The sequence below is a fragment of the Fulmarus glacialis genome, unplaced genomic scaffold (genome assembly GCF_000690835.1).
Source record: "Fulmarus glacialis isolate BGI_N327 unplaced genomic scaffold, ASM69083v1 scaffold3038, whole genome shotgun sequence".
Taxonomy (NCBI): Eukaryota; Metazoa; Chordata; class Aves; order Procellariiformes; family Procellariidae; genus Fulmarus; species Fulmarus glacialis.
In genome coordinates this window covers 60,776-75,707 of record NW_009226271.1, presented here as the reverse complement: position 1 = coordinate 75,707, position 14,932 = coordinate 60,776, and the positions used below count along the sequence as shown (strand labels likewise).

Here is a 14,932-nt window from a genome sequence, read left to right as displayed (position 1 = left end):
ACCAGCTATGCTGGCATTCCTTCCCGGGCGAAGGAAAACAGCCAGAAACACAAACACTTTCAGGTGGTATCTTTTTCCCCGTTCATAGCTTTAAGTCAATATTGTGTTAACATTTAGCAGCTTAGAAGAGTCTAAAAAGAACAAATTAAAAACAAGTTGAAGAACAAATTAAAGACCTCTCTTTGCTGTACCTTCCTCCATCCACCCTTCCAGCTATCCCCTGCTCGCAGGCCCTGCAGCTGGAGCTGCAGTCCAAGAAGAAGCACCATGGTGGTGGGAGCATCGGAGCTGTGATGGCCCCAGAGCAGCCAACGGAGCTTCACACAGATGGAGTTTGGTGACACATTACATGTCACGGGATTAGGTTATCGACAGGATCAAGGGAGCTGGGAACTATCTCATCTTTGCACGTTATTGCCAATCTCAATAAGCCAGTGATAGGTGGGTTCTCCTCTACTTCGAGCAATGAGATGTTGTCCATTATCTGTACAATACTTGGCATCCACAAGCATCCCTGGTATCAGAAGATCTAGGACTGCCTGTCCTCATCTGAAACCCAACAGGCCAGAGCATCTCCCCTTTCTCCTCGCAACATTCAGAAAAGCCATTATTTTTAAATGCAAGAAGAAAAGTTGGGACTACCTTCCAAAACAAAGCAAAAAACGCTGTGTACAAAGACGACCATTTGACAGAGGAAGAAGAATTGTAGAGGGCTACTGTTCAGCTTTCTCCTCGCCCGAGCTGAATTCATTTGGCTGCGTTTTGCACTTATGAACCGTACAAACATTTCACTGCTAATGCACTGGCTCAGACCAGCTGAACCTCACCGAGCATTTTTAAGGCATTTCATTCTTCAAACAGCCACAGCTTTCCTCTTCAAAATCCCTGCATTCAAGTCTTTGTGCTTGGAAAAGGACCAAAGCCTCCACATTTCCTTATACCCAGGAGGTTGCGAGCGCGTTGCGTACTGCGTACTGCAGTCAATAAAGTGCCAAGAAGCTAATGAAGATAAAAGTGTCAACGCGTAGCAGTGATACCTTTCCCATGTAGCTATTTTGACCATTTTGCAAACAAATTTGGCAGTTACTGGCAGGCCCAAGTCCGAAAAGCAAACGCGCGGCATCTCAACGTTATTAAACTTATGGCTGCTCTGCAGAAGTGTCATGGGATGACAGATTGCTCCCGGCACATCAATTGGATTCAGAGAAGTTCTCAAACCCTTACGGGTTAAAAGCGGCTCCAGCATGAATCAGAGTCCCAGTGGTAAGGAGATCATCGATACAAGGGATTATGCAGATTTAAGAAATACCCTCGGCACCCGAAAGTTTTCAGAATGCAAACTACGTCAACCCTGAAAACAAGAGGCACTGCATCATGATGGCAGGAGGGACAAAGCCAGGGGGGTTTAACAGACAAAAAAAGATTGTTTTAATAGGAGAGAAGCATCAGTCATTGAGTCTTACTTCATTCAGACTTTCTATCCAACCCATCCATCTTCAGTGCCAAGAGATGACAGGACCACCTCACTTTTCCCCCCCAGCCTAGTATATCAATAATGCCCATTTCTACCCCAAACAAATGACTCGCTAGAATGGCCCTTTTCCCTAAATTGGCTTGCCAAGCCCCACAAATGCCTCACTACCTGCTATGGTCAACTTGGCTCTAACGGGGCCCCCTCGAGAGGTGGGCACCGATGGGTGGAGCCTTCCCCAATCATCTTCCCCAACGGCCACTTTGTCATTCATGGCTGGGGACCATCTGCGGAAAGAGGGGACCGGGGAGGGGGGAGCCGAGCCAAAGACGGACACAAACGGGCGCGCACACACTCATACCCTCCCCACACAAGCCCGAATGCAAATTCCTTCGCCCTCGCAAAACGCCTCCGCGGGCATTATCTGCGAACAAAAGTCCTCGAGGCGGGCGGTCTCTGCATCACTGCTCTCTCTGTTAGCACCACCTGCTTGGCGTCAGCCGGGAGAGTCGCCGAGTTATCTTTTTGCCGCGTCTGCAGAAGCCAACGGGAGCACAATGGACCCCATCGGCCAGGGTCAGGCATGGCTTTCTTTCTCGCCCCCGTACCACCAGCCCTTTTCACCTCCACCATCTCCAGGACCCTGAGCGCTCAATAAGGAGGTGGCTTCGAGCGCAGGGAGGAGGGGCAGGGGGGAAATATAGGTCTCTGGCGTAAATCACCGACACCGTTTCCCCTCCTCTCCCTTTCCTTAAGACCTGATGGTCTTCAGTCACACATCTTAAAAGAAAAACAAAAAACAAAAACACAAAGACTTACTTGTCTCAAGTCGATGAAGGCCAACTGCAGCGTGTCCCCTTGGAACCCAGGCACTGGGCCGGATCTGGCAAACTCTGTGGGAAAGAAAAGAGGATAAAAAGCGCCTTTAACTAACCATGGACAGGGAGATTGGCAGACGGATGACAGGGAAGACAAGAGAGGCTGGGGGAGAGGAGGACCGCGCTTCTAAGGAGTCATGTCTCCCTCCCTTCAGTGTCTTTGTTCGCCCTTCAAAATTCGTGTCATCAAAACACCATTAATTCCACCGTCCTGACAGCAAGGAAACTGTACTAATTCGACCTGAAATTTATTCCCATGAGCCGTACTGGGCTTCAGAGTATTTGTTTTGTGAATGGACAAACAACTCGCCGAGAAGAAAGGGGGGGATGGGGGTGGAAAAGTTTTTCCTCTCAACACAATAAAATCTTCAGCTGTGAAACTCTTTTCAGTTCCGAAAGCTATTTATATTTTAGGGCGCTGAAGGAATTTTCTAATTTCACGCCTGTCACCAGGCTCCATAAGCATTCATCAAAAAAATATGCCCAGCCGCATCATTAATTATTCGGCAGCAGATTATTTGCATTATCTGGTATAGCGCGCTATTGCCAGTGTACAGTCACCCCAAATGGGAAGAATCGCGGCCATTATGTGGCATATTTATTTATGTTGGATGAAGACATCTGACAACTGAATAACATTGGCTTCTAAAGCGAAGAGAGTATTTCCAAGGCCACATTTACCTCCTTCCAGTGTAATCTGGCCAAAATTTCATACTTAAGTCATTTATTTTTCTTCTAATCCATTATTTAAACCAAGTCTAAAACCACTGAGGGGGACTTGAACGAATCCACCTTAAAGGACCTTAGCCCTTCCATGTCATTTAACAGCTTTTACTTGGTAGCACTCATGAAGCCCAACAACTGCACGTATTCAAGCATGTCTTTTGAAGATACGCCTGAGGTTGATTTTGCCCAACTTCACTTAATTGTCACCTTCTTTAGCTACACAAGTAATGGCTTTATCTCTGCTCTCCGTGCAACTTTTCACCACCAAGGGAATCTAATTTGTGAAGCTACAACTCAGCATCATGAAAGACTCAAGAGGGAGCTTCTGCCTTCGGCTGAATTTCATTGCTCCTGCAGACACTGAAGACGCTGCACGCTGGAACGAAATGCTTTCTTGAGATGCAACCGAGGGTGATGGCAGAAAGGAAGAAGGGAGGGAAAATATACACCAACCTACAGATTTTTAAGTTATGTATGGCCCATTATTGCCCAACTGTTCCGGTTTTTACCATACAAGAACCCCCAAAACAGCTCTTACAGCTCCACAAAGCTGAGGACTAAGGATGGCTCGGCAATAAGGAAGGAGGATTTTGCCTTCTGTCTCCAGGACTGCACAGAGGTACTAAAGGACAAAGCCTGTCCCTGTCTTTAAAAGCTAAGCAAAGTCATTTCATGTCAGATGGTCGTCTCCTTGAATGCTTCTCCTTCCAAAAGTTCTCTCATTTTCAAGTGAATGCCACAAAAGAAGGAAACCAGATCATCACAGTCCTATTTTTAAGGACTCCCTATAGCAGCCCAGTCATATAAGCAGTCCCCATGGCTCTAACGAGAACAGACTAATGAAGTAGACATCAGGATTCAGCCCTGTTCCTCAACTGCCTTATTTCTGGAAACCAGAGAGAGGTTATTTGGAGCTTTCTTGCTCCACCTTCCATTAAAATCTTGGGATAGAGAACATCTTTCAGTACAGACACAGGTACCTCCAGGGGCACAGCAGCCAGTTTTCAGACATCCATGGCTTTGCTTTTTAATATTTTCAAATGCCAGAAGAGCTCTAAGATTGAAACGATCACTCATCTTTGCAGTGATCACTCAAGTGACAACTGCTGCAGGACAATCGCAAACACGGCTGTAAAACCATTACTTTTATCCAACGTTACTACTAGAAACACATAATAAAAAATAAAAAGAGAAAGTATGTACGTGACTATTCACATTTAGATTTTGGATAGGAAGAGCATAAATCAAAGCGAGGAGAAACCATCCATCGTTGTGCCTATGGACTTTGCCACTTTTGCACAGGACAGGACTGGACAGAAGTAGGAGCCGCTCAGCTTCCAGCCGGTTTCACTGACCATTGCTACAACATTCAGGCTGCAAATAGTCCAAAGAGAGTGTATATTTAACACTCAAAAACTGTTTTAATTAATTCTAACTGTAAAGGCATTTTAATGTACGTTTGCTATAAAATTTGACTGTAGCTTGCCTGCGCCAGCACACACACGCAAGGGAGGACTGACACAAGCTTTCTGACATGGATCTGCAAGGGATAAATCATCTTTACACATTTGCTGTACACCCCACCGTCTCATCTGGAAAAATTATCCCAAAAGCCACATCAATGCTAAAACACACCCACTTTGGAAAAGCACTAACCTGAGAAGCTAAAAACTTTGAGATGCAAGAAATAGCGTTTGAGCATCCTCTCGAGGGATGAAACTGCCCTGGGCGGCTCAGTGTCACAGACGTCCCTGGGTTGAGGTACCCAACAAACTGGTCAAACCGCTACGTCCTACCCTCTAAGGATGGGGTCACATCACATTACTAACTATATTTGGAGAAACACTGGAAAACAGAAATCCTGAAAGGACTGCAATGAAAGAAAATTTCTATTTTGGATTTAAGGGCTTCGCAGCTGCTAGGAATCTATTTAGACGCACGCATGGAGTTGTGAAACTTAAGATCTTCCCAAAAGCATGAATTTCAAATCCTCATCAGAAAATGACTGGGTCTTGAATGTTTTCACAAGACTCGTGAATTTATCACTACTGTCATCTGCTCATGAGGAACCCAAGACAGATTTCATCCCAAGACATGGTTGCTAGTTAGCAGCTCACCTTTAGCTGTCTCTTAGTAAGGAACCGTACGGGAGGAAGGCTGGGAGAGTTACGGGGTGATGCTGCTCTTTAACACCGCGCATGACAACAACAGCAGCACATTGAACCAACATTTGCTTGAACAGTAATTCTCGTCAAAAGAAGGGATTGGAGTCTCTACTGCATTAACAATGCACTTGACATTCAAGAAGTAAAATGGCGTATGAGACCATATTATTTGTATTACAGCAGAAATGAGAGCAAGAATACAGCTCAGACGCTAGAAGAAAGCTGGTACAGCACTTGGCTGTAAGGAGCCCGAAGAGGAATGAATGCAATGCTTCACCCCATGGTTGTTATAAAAATAGCCGTACCTTCTGTAATCGTTAGGTCCCATTTTACATACCAATGCCACAAACCTATTTTGAAGGAGGAAAGAACAAAGTCTTAAAGAAAAAAAGAAACAAAGAAGAGAACAGAGCTTTAGAGGAAAGACACAGCCAGTTCTTCTTGGTTTTAATCTCTTCAACCAGATTTCAGGATAATTTTCTCGGAACAACCAAGCACAGTGCTGGCCTCAGTACTGTCGGATTCGTTTATTGTACTGTCTCCACTACCAAGGCAAGTGGCAAACATAGCAAGCCACCTACAGTACAGCCCCTTGAGCAGAAAATCACAAGAGAATAGAGCAGATCAGTATGCGGCTGTTTGTACAAAGCATTTAGCCAGGCTAAAGGTTTGAGAGACTTGTGTTCAGGCCAAAAAAGTAATGTCTTTGCAAGGTCTACAGGCTTGGGCCACCCAGGGCAGGTCACAGGGGGACTCTAACCTCTCTTCCAAAACATTTCACCGATGAAAGAATCAAGGAACAGGAACCGTTAAGCCCTTTACAATGAACAAAGAATAAAGAGTTCAAACGCACACCAGAAAAGAGACATCCACTGTAAATTAATTATACAGAACGGCGGAATCTCTTTTTGTATACTGTAGACGGCTACGCACACAGGGACAGTCTTACACGTATTGTGCGGTTCAAATAAACACAGCTGGTGACTTCATTCCTCAAAAACATCATTCTGAGAGTAAGATATTCTCTAAGTTTCATGACACCACCAGAACTCATGACGGCAGACCTGCAGGATCGAGGTTACAGCAGCTCCTGGTGAAGGGAACCTGGACAATCCGCTTGTGGTTGCATCAGTCATGAACAAGATTTTCTGTTCGGGAAAACTTCTTTACTGAAGAGTGGTCAGGCCTTGGAACAGGCTGCCCAGGGAAGTGGTGGAGTCACCATCCCTGGAAGTATTTAAAAGATGTGTAGATGAGGCGCTTGGTGACATGGTTGAGTGCGCCTGGTGGCATTGAGTTGATGGTTGGACTCGATGATCTTAGAGGTCTTTTCCAACCTTAATGATTCTATAATTCTATGAAACAACCATCTCAGTATTCCTCAATGAAGAATATGGGTCTCAAAGTCACCTTCCTTAGACAAACCCTTGGAAAAGCCAAGCGACAGGACCTCTTGCACCTTACCCAGAGGCACAAAATGACACCTTGAGGATACTCAAGCTGAAGAACAAATCTCTGCGTGGACTCTGGAGAAGCTTGCAAGGGAAAACAGGTGAGAAACGATGGGTAGGAATTGAGGCAAGAGGAACAGACAGAGGATCCCAATTTCCATATTGAGCTTATACTTCACCCACACCATTCCCACACAGCCCTGGACACATGCTATGTAGCTTTGTCCTTCATCATGGGCTAATAAAGGTCCCCTCCCTGGCTCTCACCATGGGTGAAGAGCTCACACACACATGGTTACCACCACCTCAGCCAGCACAGAACCACCACCAGCTGCAGTAACGTAACCCTATCTATAAGCCCTAAGTCTCAGGAGGATCTGCAGCTTTAGTTTCTTTTAAACATATATCTTTTCTTTTTAACTATACATCTGAGTGGCATGGAGAGGCACTGAGGCTGTGAGCCACGAATATAACAAAAAGCTATCAGGCATTGCAGGATCTGAAGAGTCATAGAATCATTAGGTTGGAAAAGACCCTTAAAATCATCGAGTCCAACCATGAACCTAACACTGCCAGGTCCACCACTAAACCATGTCCCAAAGCACCACATCTACACTTCTTTTAAGTAGCTCCAGGGATGGTGACTCCACCACTTCCCTGGGCAGCCTGTTCCAGTGCTTGACAACCCTTTCCGTGAAGACATTTTTCCTAATGTCCAGTCTAAACCTCCCTTGGCGCAACTTGAGGCCATTTCCTCTCGTCCTATCGCTGTTACTTGGGAGAAGAGACCGACCCCCACCTGGCTACAACCTCCTTTCAGGTAGTTGTAGAGCGCGATGAGGTCTCCCTTCAGCCTCCTCTTCTCCAGGCTAAACAACCCTATTTCCCTCAGCCGCTCCTCATCCGACTTGTGCTCCAGGCCCTTCACCAGCTTCGTTGCCCTTCTCTGGACACGCTCCAGCACCTCCATGTCCTTCTTGTAGTGAGGGGCCCAAAACTGAACACAGTATTTGAGGTGCATTGAGAGATCAGCACCAGTGGCGTGGAGATTTCTCTCCTGATGTGATCTGCTCAAACCTTTCCCTCTGTTCATTGCAACATCCCCCAAAATATGACCTTCTGCTGGTGCATTGTGGCAGGACGGATACCAGCAAGCACACAGTGCAATAACCTAAAATCAGAGAGTTTGTCCTCAAAACTGCCGTGCTCAGCTCTAGCTCCGCACAGGCTAATTCCTGACGGGTTACAGGTTGGAAGAACATCAGGCAGCCGTTTGCGTGGTGCAAAGAGCCTGCGCTCGAGGGAGAGGGCTCCCCCGGCATGGTGGGCAAACCCCGGCATCTTACACAAATAACGGGATTTCCGCGTGAGAAAGTCCTCGGAGCCAGATAATGCAGCCAAGAAGGAGGTGGCGAACGGCTGCGCCGGGACCCGTATCGGTGCATTTTGGCACGCTCGGGTGTCGGGCCGGAGGATTCCTCAAACCAGCGGAGACATCTGTGTTTCTTATTGACTGCCCCCAGGAGTGGGCTGAACAAAAATTGGGAGTTTAATGAAATTTTAAATATAATTTTTACGGCTCTTTTAATTTCTCATAAAGCAGCAGTTAAAAGACTTTAGAGATTATGGAACTGCTTATTTTATGATCTAAGTATTGTAAAAACAATCTGCCTCAACCACTGCTGGAACCAGTTACGTAGATGGGAAACACTTTTGTAGGAGCGAGAGCAGCCCCCTTTCTTTTTTCTTTTTCGGTCGTAACCTCCAAATCTGGGTTGTTACATTTGATTCCCACCCCCCTTTCTTTTTTCTTTTTCGGTCGTAATCTCCAAATTTGGGTTGTTACATTTGATTCCCAGTACCTCTGAGGTACAGGACATATGGAAAAAAATATATATACCAGCACCAGGAGGTCCAAAAAAGCAGGGAACTGGGTTACAAGGCATGTAGCAATTACAAAAAGCATTGCACGTTCTGTTAAATCTTGGGTTACAGACGTATTCTGGAGGACAGCAAACCCATTTTAAAAACCAAATGCCTATTCTGAAAAAAGCATCACCTCCTCTATTTACAGGTTCACAGAAATATTTGTGTTAGGTTTTTTTTTCCTCTCCAGAGTTGTTTTTTTTTCTCTTTTCAAGTTGGCTCGTTGGGCTGGAGCCAGAACTCACTCCTAAATTGAGACATAATTAGACATGTCCTACCGTGTCTTTCTGGGCAATTCATTTAACCTCTATGCCTTATTTCACTTCAGGTTTAAATAAAGAGGTGAGAGAATCTCTCTTGACTGCATGAAAAAAGAGCTACGTAAAGCCAAGCAATAAAACCAAGAGTTACAACTAATACCTGGCCAACAACAGACGTTTTAAAAATGACTTTTGCTCTTCCCTGGACATCAGCCGTGCCATCCACGCACACACACGGCTGTAAAGCTGCACCAAAAGACTTTCAAACCTCCAACACATATCTTGGAAAACAGCTTTTTGCTGGGAAAAAAAGAGGACATCCACCTTGGTGTGCAGAACCGGTGCCTTACATCTCCTCGAGGGCTTTGTCCAGCCCGAGGCTCCAGCACCGTGGTCTCACCGGGGGGATAACGCCACAGGGAAACAGCTCGCATTTTTCCCAGGTTTCTCGCATCACAGCCAGCCTAATAGGACTTTTACAACCTCTCAGCTCCACTCTTTCTTGCCTCTTCGCACCAAAAATGCTGCTGACGTATACGGGACTATTCATATGACCAAGACATGCAAGATTTGGCTCTTAATGTTTATTTAATTTCCTACTTCTCCCCAGTCCTCCGAAAGCTTTCTTTTTGAAGGTCATAAAATTAATAAACTGTATATTCAGTGCTTTGAACATGCAAAACAAGCACGTTTCTATGGAGGGGGGAATTTATGGTGCAGGCAAGGGGTCCCACCATGACCTCGTGCTTCTCCTGAGCACCATCCGGGCTTGCATGTGCCTGGTGCCAAACCTTAGTCTGATGCAACGGTTCATGCAGCCATTCCCTTTTTATGCTGATGGGATAGCAACTTATTTGTAAATCAGGAAATATTTTATGAGTCCACAAGTCTGCAGAATTAATCTACCAGTGTCTTGTTTTAAGTCTAAGCCATCATCTTTTTCACCTCTACACTTGTTACCTATTGTGTATATAAACACATTTTCTTGTAATGTGCATTGTATCTACTCTGATACAGGGCAAATTATCTGCACCACCTTCAAACCATGCTTAATATCTGACTATGTCCTTTCATTAATTTGCCTCACCACTCTCTTAACCAGCTTATTCCTTTAGCATTCACAAGAGACTTAAACAAAAGCCTAATAAACTCCAGGATCAAAACTCCGAAGCCCCATTCCCACATTACAGAACTCACTGGAAGTGCTCCAAACAGCCATAAAATCCTATTTTAATATAAGTACAAGATAAAGCTTCTAAACTAGGTAAGGCTTGGGGCTCTGGGGAGAGGAAGAGGGTTGAGAGCAGAGATATAAAGTCAAATATGTAACAGGTATAATAAGGATGCTGAGATTCGCACCTGCGCTTTCAGGTAAAAGATAAAAAACCCAAAAAACCCAAACAAAATCCTTGCAAATGGAAACATATTTTCTGAATATACCAGTTCACTCTCAGGATTGGCTTTTCTTAAAATTAAAATCTTGATGCACTGCTTCTCAAAAATAGAACTAAAATTATCCCTGGTGTCAGCAAAGCCACCAGACAAACCCGCAGGAACCAGGGAATGCATTTTTGCTGCCGAAAAGGAAGAAAAAGACTTTGTCTGGGTTTACCGTTCTGGGGGCTGGCAGTGATGGATAGGAAGGTTACAGCACCGGCATCCGTCTCCATTCCCCTGCCCGAGACGGCATCTCGGGCCGGGGCTGGGGGGGAGCGGGTCGCCTGCCCCGCTGCTCAGGTTGGCGTCACCTGCTCTTGAATGTCTGAGTGCTCCTGGTTTTGTCTCGCGAAACAATTGGAATTTAAGGAATCGTGCTTTTAAACCCAATATTAAATGTCATCCGTTTTACTTAGCATCAGGGGCTTTTAGGGAAGAGATGCTGCTTAGTGACCCACGCTACCGATGGGGCAGAAAACTGCAGGGTTATGAGTCTGTTTGCAGCCAAAAGAAAAAGAAGGAAACTATTATTAATGACAAATGCTTCCTATTATTCTCAGCAACATCGCCTGTCCCTCTGCGGACACCGACTGGGAACGCAGCTGCTACCAGCGCAGCCCCGACACGCTGATGGGACACAAATTAGACAGCAAGAATTTAGGGCTGAAGGCGTTTCTGAAAGAAAAATAAGGCATTGCTTGCATTACGACCTAGGATATAGCTGCAAATTTGGGATATGATTCATTAAACAGGGATCCTTCTCCCAGGCTACTCAGCTGAGTGCAGGAAATTAGCAAAAGGACATTCAAAAATGAAAATATACCCCCCACAAACACCAAAAATCTTACTGGGTGATCTTTCTCAGAAATCTTTCTCACTATTGATGGGTGCAGCTGAACTGCATGATTGGCAAAATGTTTTATAAAGGGTAGAAGAATATCCTTTGACAGTGTTAAGCGCCAGATGAAGACGAAACCAACACAACTGATTGCACCGAGTTATCAGTCAGGAAAAGCAAACGCACCGCTACAGGCTCCGGTACCATTCGCACCGAGGCCAGGGACTATCTTGCTGTGGGGTTCAATGGGAGCCACATTGGACCAAAGAGCATTTCAGCAGACTCTGCAGTAAACAGGTTTATCGTGTTCTAAACAATCTCCGCATCAACCAAGAAAGCCAAAAAGGGGGGTATTTGGAAAAAAAACTTCCCTAAAATACTTTATCAAAGATTTCCTGAACTCTTTATCACCCCTGTCAAGCTCTGTGTTTTCCATAGTCACGGTCGCTAATCCATCCCAGTATTAATCCCAATAATAAATCCATCCCCCTCATAAGGGAGAGAGGTTCCTGTGCAAAAGTGCGTTCACCCTGCTTTAGCTTAATTATAAAAATAGGAAGAAAAAAAGCGTTCTGTCAGTTCTGTGCTATATTTTTTTAACCCTTCCGCGGAGCAGGTTAACAAGCAACTTGAGGGAAACCTTAGGATTTCAGAGCTAATTCAGGTGTAAGCTAGATGAACCGAAATGAGCAGGGCTGAGAGCAAAACCATGGTGCTGGTACCGCGATGCTCCACGCACACCTCTGAACAGATGTAGTTATTTTGTCCAAGACATCTCTTTTCCATAACAGTAACTTTGCAAAAAGGGTTCGCTTTGAGAAAAAATTCCCTGCAGCAGATAGAGAAGACAAACAGCTGAGGTCAGGAGAAGACCAGAACTTCTTAAGAACATAAGCCAGTTATTGTTTTCAGAGTCATAAGTAAACCGATTTTTGTTAGCCCTCCTCATGTTTTACCCACTCTAATCCCTCCTATTTTTAAAATACTCCATCTCAAAAAGCAGGGACGGTCTGGAAAGCATCAAGGCGACATTAAAGAGAAAAAGAAGGAGTAAAGCTTTGATCTCTTAGAATTTGCTGGGCTTCTTCTGTCCTGAAGGTATTGCCAAGTGTCATCCTGGACAGCCCCAGCGAGCTCTGCAGGCGTTCACCAAATACTTGGCATCACTAAAAGCCCTGGCTTGGGTCCCAACATACAAACGGACAAAGTGACACATGGAAAACGAGATGATATTGCATCTTACGTTCGCACTCCTCCACGTCCAGGTTGAACTGCTGCAAGGCGCCCAGTGTCAGCTGCCGCACTTCGGCTTCCAGCAGCAGTTGCATCAGCGAGGTGGAGAGGTGTTTGCACGCCGACATGCAAGCCGTCTGCGCCACCTTCCCCTGCAAGAGAAAAGGCAGACTTATTAAAGCCATCGAGCACAAAATGAAAAAGGAACTTTAGATCAGGACGCCCCACTCCAGCCTCTTTAGCGTCTCCCATCTGCTATGGGACCTTCCCATAGTGCTCAATCTCGCAACCGTCGCCTTTCGAGGGAATCACCTTTTAGGACTCCCCATTGCTACGAGCAGGGTTAGACCTTGTCAGGTGCAGAGTGCCTGGGAGCAGCTCAAATCCAGGAAAACCTTGGGGTATTTAGAAGTCCAAGCATCTCTCATTATCGCATCCTAACGTGGCCAAGACAACATACCATATTTTATTCGACATCCTACGTAAGATTGCCTGAAGTAACCTCGTTGAGAAGTCAAAATAGTGCCGATGACAACTCCAAACTCCAGCCTACAACTAAACCAGCGCCTACGTATGTTCCAAGATAGGAATTTCAAAATCCCTTCCCAACAGCAGAGGCTCATAGTTCAAGGTTTAGCCTTGGCTAGCGGGGAGCAGAGAGCCGGGGCCACACCGTTGTGACAATGATGTCTCTAGCACGTTGATGATCTTGAGCCCACTTCCACCATCATGCGGCACCTTCCAGATGCCAATGGGGACCAAGGAGAAGGAAATATCAAGGCAAGGAGGTGACTGAAGAAGTCCGTTGTGCTTACACGGATGGGATTGTTCCCCAGGGCTGGGTGGTGCGGAATGACCTCAGGCACCCGGACGCATCCTGCGCCTGCTCGTACCATGGGGAACGTGGTTATCAACACTTGCCTCCTCCCGAGCCATCCCTAATTCGTGACGATTAAACAGGGGGTCTGTGGGGAGGAGGCCGGGGCTGAGGCTGCCGTGCAGAGAGAAACTACTTAAATCCCTTGAAATGCTCGTATCTATAACAAAAGCATGACCAGTTATGAGTTTCAGCTATTAAGGAAATTGAGAACATTGTCAGTAAATATTTATTTTTACCACATTTTCTCTGAGCCACGGCGGTTCTGTTTCACTTTTGAGGAACAATTGAGATCTCAAGCTATAAATCGTGTGAACAGTTTGTAGTAAGAGGAGTTACCCTAGATAAGCCTTCCATTCTCCAATCGAGAAACAATTGCAAGGCAGGAGAAGAGTAATCACACCAGACGATTTAATTAGCATGCTTAAAGTTTTGAACTGTTGAATTTGAAACAGTTGATTTTCAAATTACGGGTGAAGCCCCTGCATCAATAGAATTGAGCTGTCAGGTAGGAAGCCCAGGATGCCTCTGACAACTTATGATGTTCAAAGAAGAGTGGTATTAAGGAAAGGGATGATGGTGGGGGTAGGGGTGGGCTGTGGAACAGGAGAAAGGGAGACGGGTGCTCAGAAAGCTCCATCTCCTGTGAAAGGCCATAAGCAGGTCACCTAGCTTGAGTACCCACGCCCTGACCTGGCTCGAGCATCAGCTACCAGGAGAGCCACTGTCAGAAGAGAAGGAAGCTGATGAGCACCTAATGTGAAGAACTGAGATCCTCCATAAAGACCTACAGATTCTTGATCCTCTTGAGATGCCATGAGAAGACCTTTCCAAGAACAACACACATGCTCTGCCTCGTAGGAGCCCGGTCCTCCCGAGGACACTCTGCATTTAGCCAAGTGCTTCAGAAAACCCAAGTTGACTGACCAGAAGCATAAAAGGAAAACTAAAGCACCCATAAGGCCATTAAACAAACACAGACCATCTCACGCCCGCAGTGCTTATAAAGCTAGGGTTTCTTTTATTCTTACTGCATTTATTTTGCATCACAGCAGCAAGTCTCACAGGTTACAGGTGCCACGCTCTCAGTGAACTAAAACAAAGTATCATTTAGGGGCACTGAACAAGCAGGAGCGTTTTTTTTCAACCTGTCCAAATTTCTCCTTCATTTTCAAACGCTCAGAAAATTTTCCCGTTCCTCAAGCATTGCTGCATGCCAGATTTGTGGCGGATGAGATTTGGGTAGATAAGATCTGGCAGGTAAGATTTGCACATGTATTAAACCCCTAAAAACGGGGAAATCCTTCAGCACAAGAGCACAGTCTCGCACAAACCCACCGGCCGACACCGCACAGAACGATCCTGCTGTCCGCGTGTGTAACCCCACGATAATATTTCTGGATAATGGTGCTGCCATGAAAACAGCTTCAGGAGAAGATTATGTTTTCAAATGCACACAAAAGACTTTAACACGCTTTCTTGCAAACAAGGAGTGGCTTAGGACATCTTGCAGATTTTTACAAGAACTTTACAAATTGTATTTAAACTGGGATTAAAGTAGGGTTTACGCGGTGTTCCAAGCGAAGTATCACAAGTTTCATTACTGCGGCACGGAGAGATGAGCAAATGTTTGATGCATGTGCTGGGAAGTGTTCTTACCAGCTTTGCAA

At 45.6% G+C, this 14,932-nt stretch overlaps 1 protein-coding gene across 1 annotated transcript in view; it reads right to left on the bottom strand.

The window, feature by feature from the left end:
* Positions 1–2,239: 2,239 nt before the first annotated feature.
* LOC104080378 (exocyst complex component 6B) overlaps positions 2,240–14,932 on the bottom strand; it is a gene marked incomplete at its 5' end in the record, with an annotated part of 50,167 nt that continues 37,474 nt past the window's right edge. The window contains 2 exons of the mRNA XM_009582750.1: positions 2,240–2,364; positions 12,396–12,537. Of these exons, the coding sequence (XP_009581045.1) occupies positions 2,240–2,364; positions 12,396–12,537 (267 nt within the window). The remainder of the gene's footprint in view (positions 2,365–12,395; positions 12,538–14,932) is intronic.